The sequence below is a fragment of the Scyliorhinus torazame genome, chromosome 6, assembly GCF_047496885.1.
Source record: "Scyliorhinus torazame isolate Kashiwa2021f chromosome 6, sScyTor2.1, whole genome shotgun sequence".
In the NCBI taxonomy this organism is placed as follows: Eukaryota; Metazoa; Chordata; class Chondrichthyes; order Carcharhiniformes; family Scyliorhinidae; genus Scyliorhinus; species Scyliorhinus torazame.
The window spans coordinates 160,001,528-160,019,296 of record NC_092712.1 but is presented as its reverse complement, the minus strand read 5'-3'; the positions used below and the strand labels follow the sequence as shown (position 1 = coordinate 160,019,296).

The window sequence follows — 17,769 nt, the reverse complement described above, 5'->3', positions numbered from 1 at the left end:
ACCCGACTGGATGGCTGGCCGTCGCTCAGCCCCGAGGTTCGAGTCACGCGATGTGCAGGCGCTCCTGGATGCGGTGGAGCAGAGGAGGGACGCCCTGTATCCCGGGCACGGCCGCAGAGTTGCCCCACGCCACAGCCGGCGTCTGTGGAGGGAAGTGGCAGAGGCCATCACCGCTGTGGCCCTGACACCACGGACAGGCACCCAATGCCACAAGAAGGTGAACGACCTCGTCAGAGCAGGCAGGGTGAGCCTCCCCATATCCCCCCCTCCCCCATATCCCCCCTCCCCCATATCCCCCCTCCCCCATATCCCCCCTCCCCCATATCCCCCATCCCCCCTCCCCATATCCCCCCTCCCCCATATCCCCCCTCCCCATATCCCCCCTCCCCCATAACCCCCATATCCCCCTCCCCCATATCCCCCACATCCCCCTTCCCCATATCCCCCATATCCCCCCTCCCCCATATCCCCCACTCCCCATATCCCCCATGTCCCCCCTCCCCCATATCCCCCCTCCCCCATATCCCCCACATCCCCCCTCCCCCATACCCCCCCATATCTCCCCTCCCCCATATCCCCCCTCCCCCATATCCCCCCTCCCATATCCCCCCTCCCCCATATCCCCCACATACCCCCTCCCCCATATCCCCCATCCCCCATATCCCCCTCCCCATATCCCCCATATCCCCCTCCCCCATATCCCCCTCCCCCATATCCCCCTCCCCATATCCCCCCTCCCCCATATCCCCCCTCCCCCATATCCCCCCTCCCCCATATCCCCCATATCCCCCCTCCCCCATATCCCCCATATCCCCAAGTGAATCCAGCCCTAACCTTAACCTCTGCAATGCACGCGCAACCGATGGCGTGCATTCATATACCTGCCTAACACTGTTGCCTTTTACTCCTGCCATCACCCCCCCCCCCCCCACAGGAGAAGCGCGCACACAACAATAGGGAGCATGTGAGGACTGGAGGAGGGCCCGCTGATGAGAGGCCACTGACCGTACACGAGGAAAGGGCCCTGGAACTGGCTGGCGGACCTGAGGACCGGGAGGTTGCCGATGCAGAGGTCGGGGTCCCACCAGCAAGTGAGCCACCGACAGCCCGTCCCCATATCCCCCCTCCCCTATATCCCCCTCCCCCGTATCACCTGATCACTGCCTGATGTCTAACCATGCATGCTTCATTGTGTATCGCAGGACCAAACGTCCAGGCACCCATCCCCGCAGATGCAGACCGCCCGCAGGATGCCCCTCAGAGACCACGGGAGACGGAGAGACCCGGACCCTCCAGCATGCGACGCCCGCAGGATGCCCCTCGGAGACCACGGGAGACGGAGAGACCCGGACCCTCCAGCATGCGACGCCCGCAGGATGCCCCTCGCACACCACGGGAGACGGAGAGACCCGGACCCTCCAGCATGCGACGCCCGCAGGATGCCCCTCGCACACCACGGGAGACGGAGAGACCAGGAGCAACAGGGAGACGACACCCCCGTCACGTGCGGGAGCGACCACCCAGCGATGAGGGGGGCAGCCACAGGCCCCCGTCACATCCGAGCCAGGACACCACTACCCAGGACACCACTACCCAGGACACCACTACCCAGGACACCACTACCCAGGACACCCCTACCCGGGACAGCACTACCCGGGACAGCACTACCCAGGAAGACGAAATACCGGACAGTGACTCAGAGTGGATGGGTGGAGACGAACCCCCACCCCAAAGTGCCATGGACTCAGAGTGGGACGAAGAGCACGACACAACGCCACTGCTGTCACCAACACCCTCCACCATCGCAGAAACCCTCACCACGGTTGGGCACTTTAGTGATGAGGCGTCTGGTACACTCACTGGTGCGCACAACACAGCCGTCCCGGTACAGCAGGTGGAGGTAGGAGCAGCAGAGGGACCGGGCGGTCGGAGGGCAGCCCAGGCCAAGCGAACATCTGCCGCCCAGATGGATCCCGGGTTCCTGCAGTTACCACACCCACACATAGATCCGATGCAACCACCGACCCGGAGACGAGCGAAGAGGGTGACGGGTGGCTTGCGGCGGCTGCGGTCGCAGGTGGAGGAGTCCACCCGCGTCCAGGAGCTGGGAGTGGTCCCGGTCATGCGTGCCACCCAGGCTGACACCGCACGGGTGGCGTCCGCGGTGGAGGCAATGGTTGCGACGGTGTCAGACATGGGGAACGGTTTGCGAGGCCTGGGGCCTTCCATGCAGGCGGTGTCTGTGACCCAGGAAATGGCTGCCCTCTCACAGGAGGCCATGAGCCAGTGCCAGCGCCAGATGGCAGAGGCGCTCAACGCCATAGCCCAGTCTCTGCAGGTCATGGCCCAGTCTCAGCAGGCCATGGCCCAGTCTCTGCAGGCCATGGCCCAGTCTCAGCAGGCCATCGCTGAGGGCATCGGCGCCAGTGGCCATGTGCGAGCCGGCGTCGCACTGTCACAGACAGGGTTTGCCAACACCCTGGGCTCCATGGCTGCAAACCTGCAGACCCCTGTCGATACCAGCACGGGCCTCCAGGACTGGCAGCGCCAGATGTCGGGGGGGCGTCGGATGGCCAGTCCGTTCGCATCCCCCACCCATGTAGAGGCCTGGGGGCCATCGGGCACCCCGAGGGAGGAGGAGGTGGTGTGGTCCGTCCCGGCTCCCTCTGTAGGGGAGGTCCCGGTACACCGCGACACCTCGGACACCCCCCCTTCCGTCCCAGGTGCATCGGGTGGGCAACGGGCAGGACAGGCTGGCAGCTCGCCATCCCAGTCGCCCGGGCCGCAGCCTGGCCCATCTAGGCCAGGACGCCCCAGGAAACGGCCGCCAAAGGGATCCAGTGTCAGAGGGCAGGAATCACAGGAGTCCACCTCCAGTTCTGCTGTACCGTCTGGGGAACCACGTAGACGTAGTCAAAGGGCCCGTAAGGCCAAACAATTAGACACTGAGTAAGTTGGCACGGGTGCAGGGCACAGATGAGTTTTAGGGGCTAGGGCACGTGCATGAACTCCTTTGGTTATTAAAGTCAATGTTACACCGACCGAAGCTGCCTTTGTGCTCTGTCCAAAGTGTGCGGGCGTGTCATGTACGTTGAGCGCAAGTGTGTGTGTGAGGGGTGGTCTTACCTCAGCCCCAGGTGAGTCTGCCCCCTTCCCCCTGGGCCACCATCAACATCCCCCGGGCAGAGGACGGGACCGTGCGCTGCAGTGTCACAGCCGCATGCAGGGATGGTCCGGGTGGATGGTGGTACTGTGGCCATGGGTCAAACATAGTCCAACGATGTAGAGCCAGGAGCTCATCGCAGGGCGGGTTGTCATCATCCTCCATGGCCTGCGATAGACACGCGTCCACCCGCAACTGTGTGAGCCCGGCCCGTTGTGCCGCCGGTGGATCGGCAATGGGGGGGGGGGGGGGGGGAGCGGGTGCATGCGGGTCGGGTGGGTGGGGTTGGGGATGGGGGTGAGGGTGCTGGGTGGGTGGATGGGTGGGGGTGTGGGTGGTCGGCTGTTGCCATGGTGTGCGGTCTGTGGCCATACTACCCGATTCCCACGCCCATCTAGTCAGTGAAGCGGGCGTCTATCAGTCTGTCCCGTGCCGCTGGGCCAGCCGGTAACGGTGGACAGCCACCCGCCTGTGTCTACCCCGTCTGCCCTGACCATTGCCCCCATCCCCCTCATCTGGGGAGGACTGTGCCTCTTCCTGCTGCTCCTCCACTCCGCCCACCTCTGCCTGCGGCACATCGCCCCTCTGCTGGGCTATGTTGTGCAGGACGCAGCATACCACAATGATGCGGCCGACCCTATCTGACCGATACTGGAGGGCGCCCCCAGAGAGGTCCAGGCACCTGAAACGCATCTTCAGCACGCCAAAGCACCTCTCGATCACTCCCCTTGTCGCTACATGGGCATCATTGTAGCGGTTCTCCGCCTCATTGCGTGGCCTCCGTATAGGCGTCATCAGCCACGATCGCAATGGGTAGCCCCTGTCGCCCAGCAACCAGCCCCTCAGCCGGGGATGGCGTCCCTCGTACATGCCGGGGATGGATGACCGCGACAACACGAATGAGTCATGTACACTGCCTGGGTGACGGGCGCAGACGTGCAGGATCATCATGCGGTGGTCGCAGACCACCTGTACGTTCATCGAATAGGTCCCCTTCCTATTAGTGAACACGGCCCTGTTCTCTGCAGGTGGCCGCACGGCGACGTGCATCCCATCGATTGCGCCCTGGACCATGGGGAACCCGGCCACGGCAGAGAAGCCCACGGCCCGGGCATCTTGGCTGGCCCGGTCCACGGGGAAGCGGATGTAGCGGTGCGCCATGGCATAAAGGGCATCTGTCACTGCCCGGATGCACCGGTGCACCGATGTCTGCGATATGCCGGACAGGTCCCCACTCAGTGCCTGGAATGACCCCGTTGCATAAAAGTTCAGGGCCACCGTAACCTTGACGGACACGGGGAGAGGGTGTCCCCCGCCAGTGCCACGCGGTGACAGGTGTGCCAGCAGGTGGAAGATGTGTGCCACGGTTTCCCGGCTCATCCGGAGTCTCATCCTGCATTCCCGGTCCGTGAGGTCCTGGTATGACTGCCGGGGCCGGTACACACGGGGTGCCCTCGGGTGCCTCCGTTGCCGTGGGGCCGCGACGTCCTCCTCCCCCTCCTCGTCCTGTCGGTCAGGTGTCCCTCCAGCCTGGGCGGCTGCCGCCTGCCCCTCTGCGGCAGCCTGCGCCGCCTCTCTGGCACGCTCCTCCTCCTCCTCCTCCTCCTCATCCAGGGCAACATAGACATGAGTGGCTGCCACCACGGCAGCCAACATCGCTGGATGATCTGAAAACATGACGGCCAGGTGGGGGGGAGGGGAACGACGACATGTCATCATTGCCCATATCCCCTCCTCCCCCCAGCCAGGTGGCATGGACCGCATGGGTCCAACTGTTGGAGGCTGGCACCTGGCCAGGTGGACCAACTTACTTGCCCTCCCATCACCCTCCTCGGCACGGACCCCCCCCAACCTCCACCCCGGCACGGACCCCCTCCCCAACCTCCACCCCAGCACGGACCCCCCCCAACCCCCAACCTCCACCCCAGCACGGACCCCCCCCCCCAACCTCCACCCCGGCACGGACCCCCTCCCCAACCTCCACCCCAGCACGGACCCCCCCCAACCCCCAACCTCCACCCCAGCACGGACCCCCCCCAACCTCCACCCCGGCACGGACCCCCCCCCCCCAACCTCCACCCCAGCACGGACCCCCCCCAACCTCCACCCCAGCACGGACCCCCCCCAACCCCCAACCTCCACCCCGGCACGGACCCCCCCCAACCCCCAACCTCCACCCCAGCACGGACCCCCTCCCCAACCTCCACCCCAGCACGGACCCCCCCCCCCAACCCCCAACCTCCACCCCAGCACGGACCCCCCCCAACCTCCACCCCGGCACGGACTCCCCCCCAACCTCCACCCCAGCACGGACCCCCCCCAACCCCCAACCTCCACCCCAGCACGGACCCCCCCCAACCCCCAACCTCCACCCCGGCACGGACCCCCTCCCCAACCTCCACCCCGGCACGGACCCCCCCCAACCCCCAACCTCCACCCCGGCACGGACCCCCCCCAACCCCCAACCTCCACCCCAGCACGGACTCCCTCCCCAACCTCCACCCCAGCACGGACCCCCCCCCCCAACCCCCAACCTCCACCCCAGCACGGACCCCCTCCCCAACCTCCACCCCAGCACGGACCCCCCCAACCCCCAACCTCCACCCCAGCACGGACCCCCTCCAACCCCCAACCTCCACCCCGGCACGGACCTCCCCCAACCCCCAAACTCCACCCCGGCACGGACCCCCCCCCCCTCAACCTCCACCACGGCACGGACCCCCTCCCGGCACTCCCCCGGAGCCCAGCCTACTCTAACCACGCCCCCCCCCGCCGCACACACACACACACAAGCCGAGACACACCTCTCCTCACGCAATCAGTCTGCGGCCACGCCATTTCCTGCCCAGAGCCAACCCCCCAGGCCGTCACTCACCTCCACGCTGGTCGGCGTGAGCCTGGAGCACCGGGTCACGCTGATGAAAAGGAGGTTTGATTCACGTCGACGTGAACGGTCATCACATCGACGGGACTTCGGCCCATCCGGAAGGGAGAATATTGGCAGGCCGAAAATCGGCTGCCTTGCGCAGACCCGTGACATTCTCCGCGGCAGCGGCGCCATTAACGCCCCGCCGACTTTTCTCCCTTCGGAGACTTCGGCGGGGGCGGGATTCACGGCGGCCAACGGGCATTCTCCGACCCTCTGGGGGGTCGGAGAATGACGCCCCTAATTTCAACAACTAGTATCCTTCCACCAAGTGACACCGGAAAGTTCAGAAAGGTTTTACAGACAACCTGGGTGGCCACCTAAAACAGGCACTTGGCTACTTACATACATGATGGCAGACGCATCAGGTCTCAATCCCTGTCAAAAGCAATTTTATTCCCCACCTTCACTTTCTAGCAAACTGGACTAACTGATCTCTCTCGTTCCATGTTTCATCAACTGCAACTTATTCAAAAGATTCTGCCAGCCAAGTTCTATCCCAAATCACACACAGTTCTATCACACTTCTGGTCAAACCTTTTTGATTATCAACCCAAATATTTCAAATTTTAAAAATCCACCACAGCCCTGTCATTCCTTTTCTCTGTGACCTCTCCCGACCTACATGCCAGCTCCCGCTTTTCAAACTCCAGTTGTTTTTTTCAATCTTTCCCTTTGCTCCAAATTGGCTCAGAATCAGTCAACAATGTCAGGTCAATTCTATCTCAAAATCTCCCCACCATTTTTACTGCTACCTCACATGCCAAGGACCCGGGTTCAATTCACTGGGTCACTGTCTGTGTGGAGTTTGCATGTTCTCCCCGTGTCTGCGTGGGTTTCCTCGGGTTGCTTCGGTTTCCTCCCACAGTCCAATGATGTGGGATTGGTCATGCTAAATTACCCGTAGCATCTAAAAAGATTTGGTGGGGTTGCTGGATTACGGGCATGGGGTGGAGGTGTGGGCTTGGATAGGGTGCTCTTTCCAAGAGCCAGTGCAGACTTGATGGGCCGAATGGCCTCCTTCTGCACTATAAATCTTATGATTCTACATGTGCAGGTGAGGTGGACTGGCCATGATCAATATGCGGGTTTACAGGGATAGGGCAGGGGAGTGGGCCTTGGTAGAGTGCTCTTTCAGAGGGTCAGGGCAGACTCAATGGGCTGAATGGCCTTCTGCACTGTAGGGATTCTCTGAAATTCCTTTTCATAACCACCTTGCTGGCTGTGCCTTCAGTCATTCCCACTCCTCTCCCCCTACCGTCAAATATTTTTCCCATCACCGCTTAGTCGCAATCTCTGGAAATAACATTTGGTTTCGTTAAAGATGTTATAAAAATGAAAGTTATTTTTATGGCAACATAATTCTATTTGGCTATTCACAAACTTTGGTCCTAGAGGAACTAATAATGTGCTTAAAACTTTGCACCAAGAACTGCTGGGTTTCTTTGGAATGGTTTTTCTGAAGCTAGGTGATATTATTCTGTTTAAGCAATGCATATCTTCAGTGTTTCAGAACGCAGCTGGGTTCCTATTGACAAGGAGGACCCGAATAAAACCAAAGATTTAGAAGGAATTTTGTAAATAGCTGTAGCTTTTAAAGCATTTGTCCAGATTTTCACCGACTTGATGAATTGGAGGCCCAACAGTATCAAATAATGTACAATTAGGGTGTATATTAGATTAGGTCTGTGACTAGACAAAGGGATTGTACTATGTGATTACCCTGTAGCTAATGGAGCTGGTGCAGGCAGCACATAAACTACTTATCTCCATGTTTGTGTTGGACAGCCCAGCAAAACACATTGCTGAGTGGCAGCATATTCAACAGTGGGTTCAGATATATGCGAGACTGGCACAAATTCCACATGTCTGCACGGGTTTCCTTCAGGTGCTCCAGTTTCATCCCGCAGTCCAAAGATGCACAGGTTAGGTGGGGTTACGGGGATAGGGCGGAGGAGTGGGCTTGATAGGGTCATCCAGAGGGTCAGTGCGGACCCGATGGGCCAAATGTCCTCCTTCTGCATTGTGGGGTTACTATGGTTCTGTGAATTGTGTACAATTCTGGTCGCCACACTACCAGAAGCGTTTGGATGCTTTGGAGAGGGTACAGAAGTAGTTTACTAGGATGTTGCCTGGTATGGAGGGCATTAGCTATGAGAGGTTAGATAAACTCAATCTGTTCTCACTGGAATGACGGAGGTTGAGAGGAGACCTGATAGAGGTCTACAGGATTATGAGTGGCATGGACAGAGTGCATAGTCAGATGCTCCTTCCTACGGTAGGAGAGTCAAGTACTAGGGGACAGAGGTTTAAAATGCGTGGGGTAAAGTTTGGAACTGATGTGTGAGGTCAGTTCTTTTACACAGAGGGTGGTAAATATATGGATGCGCTGCCTGGGGAGGTGGTGGGAGCCGGTACGATAGTGGCATTTAAGGGGCATCTAGACAAATATATGAATAGGGTGGGAATGGAAGGATATGGACTCCGTAAGTGCATCCGGTTTTAGTTTAGGCAGGTACCATGGTCGGCGCAGGCTTGCAGGGCCGAAGGGCCTGTTCCTGTGCTGTATTGTTCCTTGTTCTTTGAATAGTCATCTTCTAATGATATCTCCTATCCACTGCATCAGCAAGCTCATAGACTGCTCTAAGCACCATACTGCCCCCCACCCACCCTTCCCTTACTCATCCGTCAGCAATGATAACTCATGCCTAACAATTCTATGTTCCATATTGATTTATGTTCTAGGTGTAACATAAGCGGCTTCCTTGTGGTGCACTTGACAAAGGAAGGTTCAGACGTAGAGATAACTTCAACACGTTTATTAAACTATTTACACTTCGATTACTCGGGTTTGACACTACTGCTAATCCTACTATAGCTACCCAGACTGACTAACCAGTTGCTGCAATCCACGTGGTGGGTGTAATATTGAATCAACCCTGTGTCTCTACTCACTGACTGTCTCCACTGGAAAGAGGCAGATCATGTGTGTGGTGTCCTTTATATATGGGTTGGTGTAATGCCCTCCTGTGGTGGTGTCACCTCTGTGTGTATCGTGAATGCCCATTGGTCGTGTCCTATCTAAATGTTCTATTGGTTGAGTGTGTGTCATGTCTCCGGTTCTCCCTCTAGTGTCTAGCTAGCCTACATGCATTTACATTGATGCACATCACCACACATATCACCCTCACATACTTAGCACATCTAAAAGGCTCAAACCCACACCTCGCAGCTTCTACATACTTCACGTTATTTACATGTGGCAGGCAAATCACCCAAATGCATTGCAACACCCTCACCAACAATGTTCCTGCTTTCTTGCAGGACAATAAGTTTTCCGGCCTTGGGGTTTGGTCGGAGTGACCTATGGGCTCTGCCCACTTCTGGGGTTTGGGAAGCTTTCCCCTCCAACCAGTTTTCCCAGCATCTGGGCCATGTACTCCGCGGGTTCCTGTCCTCGGTGCCCTCTGTTAGGCCCACAATGCGGAGCTACTGGCATTATGATCGATTTTCTTGGTCCTCGACCTTCCCCCTTAGTGTCCCTTGTGTCGCCACCAACCTTGTCATTTCCATCTCCAGTGAGGTGGTCCGACCACTCTGATCGGTTGCAGGCTTCTCAAGCTCTCTGTTTGTCGCCTCCTGTGTCTCTCGCGCCGTTCCGTCTTTTCCAACTCCGCTTGCAGGGTGACCACCACTACCACCACTTTCACTGTCGCCATAATTTCCAGTTTGAGGGCATCCTTGAGCTTTTGCAGTTCCTGCATTAGGAATTCCCTCTATACGTTCTGGCGGTCCATCCCATTCGGGTGTGGCTGGGACCCCGACGCACCGCATGTTTGCTATCACCTCGGTCTTTCTCTCCAGGTTCATCCTGCATCTGCCTTCTCTTCAGCTCCTACGATTGTTGTTGCTTGGCATGTTTCTTTCATTGTTGTGGTATTGGAGGAGGAGGAGGGTTTTCTTCCTGGATTTAGTGGGCTATTTTGGATTTTAAAAGTGCCTAAATCCGAGTTTCCAGGAGGAGAGCCATCTTTAGTGCATCTACTCAGCACATCCCCATCACCAAAAGTCCATTTGGCACTTCTGGTTGAAGATTATTGCGAATGCTTCAGCCTGCTCTTTTCCACTGCTGTGCTGGGATCCTCCATCATTGAGGATGGGGATATTGGTGGAGCCTCCTCGTCCAGTGAATTGCAATGCAATACTTTTTCAATGAAAGGCCAGCACTTTATATTACATGGACCATGTCAGCAGTGATTAAAACCATGGGCAGGCTAATTAACCACACAAACTCCAATGTATCTCCCAGAAAATATAATTGTTGCTTACACCATAAATTGACTGGCCAATGGCCAACTGCCAACCACGGAATTTAAAAATAGGTTGCAACCAGTCTTATAAATGGAAGTAACAATGCCTTGCACAAGAAATCTTTGAGAATCTGCCCACTTTATTTTTATTGCATGCATTTACAATTAAAATAATGTCTTTCCTCCTGTCTTGAAAATACTATCTTGTGTCAATGTATGGTACACAATGCACCAGTTGCCGTTCAATACCTAACTCAATTTCCCATGCTTTATGTTTGGGTCCAGACAATGAATATCAGCAAAGCAATTGACTGCGGAGGGTGTCATCGCAAAGCTGTCCGATTCTGACCCAACATACACTCTCCAGGAGGAAAGACATTATTTTAATCTTGTTGATTTTGTTTTTCTCCCACCCGACTCCAAAGTACTAAAATTACAATGACCAATCGCCATTCCTGGTGAAATCAACTGAGACATTACAGCCACAGGCCACTTCATGACCTGTGTACCTCAGTATCACACCAGGCAATATATGTATCCTCTAAACCATTACAGCAGCTTTCAATGTAAAAATGCTTTAGCCTTTTTTTTTAAAGTTGAAGAAAGTCATTGCAAAACCTTTTAATGAAGATTATGAAGTAAATGTGACAATAGAAAAATCTGGAAATATGGAAAATTATTTTCATTACAACTATAGAAACTTTACAGCACAGATGGAGGCCTTTTGGTCCATCTTGTCCATGCCAGCCCAAGGACACCCCCAGGTGCCCTTTCTAATCCCACCTTCCTGCACCCGGTCCATACCCCTGTAAATTACAGCATTTAAGACGCAGATCCAGGTACTTTTAAAAATCTCAGGCAGCGAATTCTAGACTCCCACTACCCTCTACGTAAAAATAATCTTTCTCATGCACTCTCTCCACCTTCTGCCACTTATCTTCAATCAATTCTATAATTCTCCACCAAGGGAAACAATTTTATCCTGTCTGTTACGACTCCCTCGGGGAACTCGGACTATGCTCCATCTGGTTCCCTGTAATTAACTCTGAGTATGAACTCCTCTGGTAATGTTCATTTTATCCTACCGTCCGTTCCTGCATCTGTTTCATTGGATTCTACACTGCCCACTCAACTCTTCTCATAATTTTGTACACCTCAATCAAGTCACCCTTTCTTTGCTCCAAGGAAAATAACCCCAACTTATCCAATCTCTCTTCATAGCTACACTTTTCTAGCCCTGGCAACATTCTTGTAAACCTCCTCTGCACTCTCTCCATTGTTTTCAGGTGTCAAATGGGTAACAAAGTTTGGAACAAACACCACAAAATTGATTTTGATTTTAATTGATAACAATATACCTTTTCGGGGGAAATATCTTCTCAGAAGAAAGTAAAACAGAATACAAACAACCAGTGCCAGTGATAGGCCAACAATGATTCCCAGCGAATGAAGAGAACTCCCTTTTTGTTTCTGTCTTTCTTGACCTGTTGGGGGAAATTCATCAGACAATCAGAGATGTTCAGTGAATGTACTATTTTCATTGTCATGCAGAGTAATTATAAACATTCAATTAAGTCAGTGAAAATTATTCACGTTATTAGTGCAATAGAATTAGAAGGATGGCAGAGAATAAGGCAAAGAGAATATGTTTTCCATTCAAACTGGATATACGCTGGTGAAACAATTATTTGTTCCGGGCTGCAGCAAATGTTAGACTTTAGAATTCTGGTCACAATGGGATTTATTTTACTTCTTTTGTTAATTCTGTTGAAAAAGTAGGTGCAAGTGGCATGAGAGTGTCCCTTTATAAAGGTTTTTGTCTTATCATATGGCTTCAGTGATGTCATTTTACGGGTGGAGATAAGCTATGGCTGTGTGAACTGTCTTTGGTTTCGCTTTCACATTTGATTGCTGTGGACTCAGACAGGAGAAATAAGTGTTTTGGCCTAACTCTCTCTCATTTCATTTTAAATATCTGTTCCAGTAAAAATCACCTTCGTGATGGCTTTTAAGATATACTTTGCTTTCCAAAAGGGTTTAAACCTGCTGGTGAGACAGGGTCAGAATCTCAGGAAAAGCCAGTCTTATTCAAGGGAGAATGCAGAGTGCTGGGCCACACCTTTGAAAAGGGGTTTTGGTTTATGGGATTTTGCTTTTGAATTGGAACAGCTAAGAGGGAATTCATTAAATGTTATACATAGATTACTGTAGCTGTGGCGTATCTTTATGTTTGTAATTGATGAAAAGTCTTGCTGTGTGTTTATATAAATGTTAACTAAGTTCTTAGAATAAAGCTTATTTTGAGTAAAGTGTCTTGGATGACTGATGAATAACAACTGAAGAGTAGGCTCTTGTGCTCACCCTAGCCAAATTCAACATAAAAGTTATAGATCAGGTGAACTCCATAATACACTTTGGAGTTTTTAAACCCTGGCCCATAACACAAGAATCAAGCAATGGTCCTGATTTATGTTCGCATCTTACCTTTTTCGCACCAAAATTAACAATGGTGGAAAGCATCACCCAATTGGCTGAAATTTAATTTTTAGCAACAAAAATAGGAGGCCACCTTCGATATAATTAATGATCTTCTCATAAATTAGCATTTCTAAGCATTATTCCACAATCGTATGAGTAGATCAGCAATTGAAAAGGAATCCTGACATTTCCCATTTTCTGAAAAAATTAAATTTCCCCAAGTTTTTATACATAATTATTTTTTAATAGCACACAAAACTTTGATTAGGAAGTACATGGAGTTGTAAAAGCACAGAGGGAGGCTAGTCAATCTATTAAGCAATGTGGGTTTAGAGATTTAGAAGAAAGAACTGGAATACATCTACCAATTTCAACACAGAACTCGGGCTGAATGTCCTTCTTCAGCCATTGTACAGTAGCAGTGGAAACAATGATGCCAATACTCCTGCTGGCTGTGTTCCCACTCTCCCTCGCTTAATGATGTATTGTATTTGGCCAAGTCACTGCTGGACTAGCCCAGGATTCAATGTAGAGTTTTAAGGAATGTTGATAAAGATGAGAGAATTGAAAATCTTTGGGGGGTATTTATATTACAGAACCACCTGTGGGAAAGGCAGGGGGAATAAAAGGCCCATTCCTCACAGGCCGGAAAATTTCATCAAAATGAAAATGAAATGTAAATCTTGACCCAAAAGCTGATTCTTAAAATTGAAACATGTTGCATTTCATTCCATCTGATTAACAATAATATGGATTTTTCATTGCTCTTTATGAGTAAACAAACTATACTCAACAAATCTGTATTGTATATTCACCATTTTTGTTAATACCTTATAACATAGGTCACTGTCTGTGTGGAGTTTGCACATTCTCCCCGTGTTTGCGTGGGTCTCACCCCCACAACCCAAAGATGTGGAGGGTAGGTGAATTGGCCACGCTAAATTACCTCTTAATTGGGAAAAAAAAATGAATTGAGCTCTTTAAAAAAAAAAATCTTATAACAATAAATGTTCCACAACAGCATTTGTAAGCTGTGAATAAATCATTAAGATTCATAGCGGGTAGTTGTTGTTTGCACATTATTTTCACATTGGACCATTTAGTACATTAACAAGAGGGCTTCTTAGACTGCAATCTAAGGTGTGTAGGTACATTAAGATGACATCCAGACTGAGTTAAATGAAAATCCATTCCGTTGCCATGTCAAGCGATTCTGATTTTAAAAATGCAAAGCTTTTGGACAATTAGATCTATTTTTATTGACAGGTACCTTACATTCACACTGATGATTTTGTCCAGAACACTAAGTAGCTGCAGCATTATTGAGTAAAGTAGATATCACTATGGCGATGCTGCTAGCACTGATTGCAGGAAAACATTACTAACAATGAGCACCTGCTGTCTCTATTTACTTTTACTATACACCTGCCCTGCAACATGAAGCCTTACTGAAAGGATAATGTAAAGGTGTGAAAAGTGCAGCCCATTCATTCATCGCTGGCAGTCGGCTTATATATTACAATTTTAATGAATACTGGCGCAATGGTGAGATCCCAATGAGCCTGCAATATTGTTTCTTGCAATTGTCTCACTGAGATGATGTTTTGGTCGAGGACTATTGTAATAAAGCAGCCAAGTCCAGTGAACCAGCTGAAAGAATTCAAAACAAGGTCATTTTCATTGTCATATGCAGTGGGTACACAATATGGAATGCTGCTCAGTTACCAGAAAATAAAGCACATCCCAATCCTCTCTATTTTGTATATCCACATGAATTCTTTCAAGCCAAAATGAGTTTGCACATTGAATGACTGAGTAAGTTAAGGAATATCTCAGGTCATAGCCTGAGTCTTAGTCAGGGGTTGGTAATCATGCTACAGTTGCCCTTCATTACGACTTGAAAAAGGAAAACATTCTCGAGTATTGTTCAGTGTTGGTAGTCTCGAAGCACAGGATTAGGCATGGTTGTGAAGCAGTTTTTAAACACTTTGATATGAATCATGTGCTGTTGCAACACCTCATTACGCATGTTGCCCAAAGTGAGGATCAGTGAGCAGCTGGGTAAGTGCTCTTGACAATGCTGTTCATGACATCGTCCATCATTTTGCTGATGATGGAGGTTTGATGATGGGCAGCAATTGGCAGGATTGGCTTTATCCTGCTGTTTGTGGACAGGACATATCTGGACAACTTGAATATTTTTCACAAATAGTGATACTTCTACATCCTCCTCAGATCATAGAATCATAAAATTTGCAGTGCAGAAGGAGGCCATTCGGCCCATCGAATCTGCACCGGCGCTTGGAAGGAGCACCTTACTTAATCCCACGCTTCCACCCTATCCCCGTAACTCTACTTAATCTTTTTGGACACTAAGGGCAATTCATCATGGCCAATCCACCTAACCTGCACATCTTTGGACTGTGGGAGGAAACCGGAGCACCCGGAGGAAATGCACGCACACACGGGGAGAACGTGCTGGCTCCGCACAGACAGTGACCCAAGCCGGGAATCGATCCTGAGACCCTGGAGCTGTGAAACAACTGTGCTACCATGCTGCCCCCAATGTGCTACCCTGCTGCAGTCTCATTTTTACCACATTCTATAAATTCTGAAACATATTAATTAAGGAGCTCCACACTTCTATTGATTAGAAGTACACTGAAGAGTGCAGCTGGGCAGGCTTCCCAAGCAGGCCTCTCAAAAGGAAACTGTGCCACTGGTACTGGCTACAAAATCAACTTTAAGTCTGCATGGTGCTGCTAAAGGTATTGTTACATGAACAAATTTCTTTCCCACCCCTAGTATTTCTCAATCCTCTTAGCCTTTTTGATTGTTGTTTTTTTCCTTTTCATAGCTTTTTCATGATTCTAACGTATTTATAAGTGCTTCTTTTTTATCTTTTTTGCACTAACCACCCTAAATAAAGGAAACTACAATGATATGAGGCGCGAGCCGGTTATGATGGATTGCGAAACGTTACTTAAAGGGATGACAGTGGATAGGCAATAGAAACATTCGAGAAGTGCATGGGTGAACTGCACAATTGTTTATTTCTGTCTGGTGCAAAGTAAAACGGGAAGTGGGCAATCCATGGCTTACAAGGTAGAGATAGTATTAGATCCAAGGGAGAAGCATACTTGGGCAGCACGGTAGCATAGTGGTTAGCACCGTGGTTTCACTGCGCCAGGGTCCAAGGTTCGATTCTCGGCTGGGTCACTGTCTGTGCGGAGTCTGCACGTTCCCCCCGTGTCTGCGTGGTGCTCTGGTTTCTTCCCACTAGTCCCGAAAGACGTGCTGTTAGGTAATTTGGACATTCTGACTTCTCCCTCTGTGTACCCGAACAAGCGCTGGAATATGGCAACTAGGGGATTTTCACAGTAACGTCATTGCAGTGTTAATGTAAGCCTACTTGTGACAAAAAAGATTATTATTATTATTACTACAAATTGGCCAAGAAAAACAACAGACCTGAGGATTGGGAGCAGTTTAAAATTTAGCAAAGGGGGACCAAGGGATTGATTAAGATGGGGAAAATAGAGTATGAGAATAAGCTTGCAGGGAACATAATAACTGACTGTAAAAGTTTCCCTGGTTTGTGAAGAGAATAAGATTGATGAAGACAAATGTAGGTCCCTTAAAGTCAGAAACAAGGGCATTTATAATGGGGAAAAAAGAAATGGCTGAACAACAAAATACACTTTGGTTCTGTATTCACAAAAAAGGACACAAATAAAATACCAGAAATATTGTGGAACATTGGGTTGAATGAGAGGAAGGAACTGAAGGAGATAAATATTAGTAGAGAAATGGTATTGGGGATAATTGATGGATTTGAAGGCCGATACATCCTCAGGGCCTGATGATCTTTCAATCAATCTTCAAATATTGTGGAGACCCATAACAGGGGCAACCACAGCTGCAATCCGTCTGTCCCACCAAACACTTCCAGGACAGAGCCTTGCTATGGCTTCAATCCTTCAAGTCAATTTCACTCCCTTTGACTGTGAGCAGCCTCTAGCTTCACAGCTGAAGGCTAGTGCAAATGACAAATTAGTCCAGTTAGCTCCAAGAGCAGTTCACAGCTGCAGGATGTGTTTGCTGCTTGTTCCTGCTGGTAGTTGCAGATTCCTGGAGGCTGCTGTAGCTGAAAGTTTGTTTTCTTGCTGCTGATTCCACTCCTTTTCTGCGATTGCTGCTTAGGGAACAGGAAAGGAAAGGGAAAAGGGAAGGAGTGGGGCAAGTCTGCAGGGGAGGCCCTGGGATTGGGCTTGGCCTGGGACTGGGCTTGGCCTGGGACTGGGCTTGGCCTGGGACTGGATTTGAAAACTGCCTGATTGCTCACAAGTGCCTGCTGACTGCAATACTAAGGGAGGAGGCAGAGGTTTGGACTGCGAATTACAATCTAAAGAGGCTAGGGCCCGCAAACTAGAGGTTTCCCTGCCTGCGGAAAGAGAGTGAGGCAGAAGAGCTTGGATTTAAGTAACACCACGAGAAGAGAAAGGTTGGTGGCTTTATTTCTCTGGCCCATCCAGGGCTGAAAACCCTATCTGGCCCCTCCTGCCCAACAACTGCTTCTCAGTAAGGGGAGAGGCTCCATTTCTTCTGGGTGACAACAGGACTTGGAGATTAGACTGCATTTGCTGGGCATCTCCTGGGCTGAAGAGTTTGGTTCTCTATCCTCCCACCCTCCAACTGTACAGGAGTTTCGGTTCCACTGCACCAGCCCACTCACGATGCCCCACACTCCTGTGTCCCTTCCTCCTCCTGCTCCCTCTACATTTCCCATTTCCTATTCCCCCACTCTTCACTCACCTTTCCCGGGAGGTGGGGGGGGGAGGAAGTATGTCTGCCACCTCGCCCCATGCCCTCTCTACATATCGACAAGGCTG

At 51.3% G+C, this 17,769-nt stretch overlaps 1 protein-coding gene across 1 annotated transcript in view; it reads right to left on the bottom strand.

The window, feature by feature from the left end:
- The window catches only part of LOC140425105 (HEPACAM family member 2-like), a 227,846-nt gene that overhangs the window by 76,390 nt on the left and 133,687 nt on the right, over window positions 1–17,769 (bottom strand). The window contains exon 5 of the mRNA XM_072509010.1: window positions 11,758–11,883. Within this exon, the coding sequence (XP_072365111.1) occupies window positions 11,758–11,883 (126 nt within the window). The remainder of the gene's footprint in view (window positions 1–11,757; window positions 11,884–17,769) is intronic.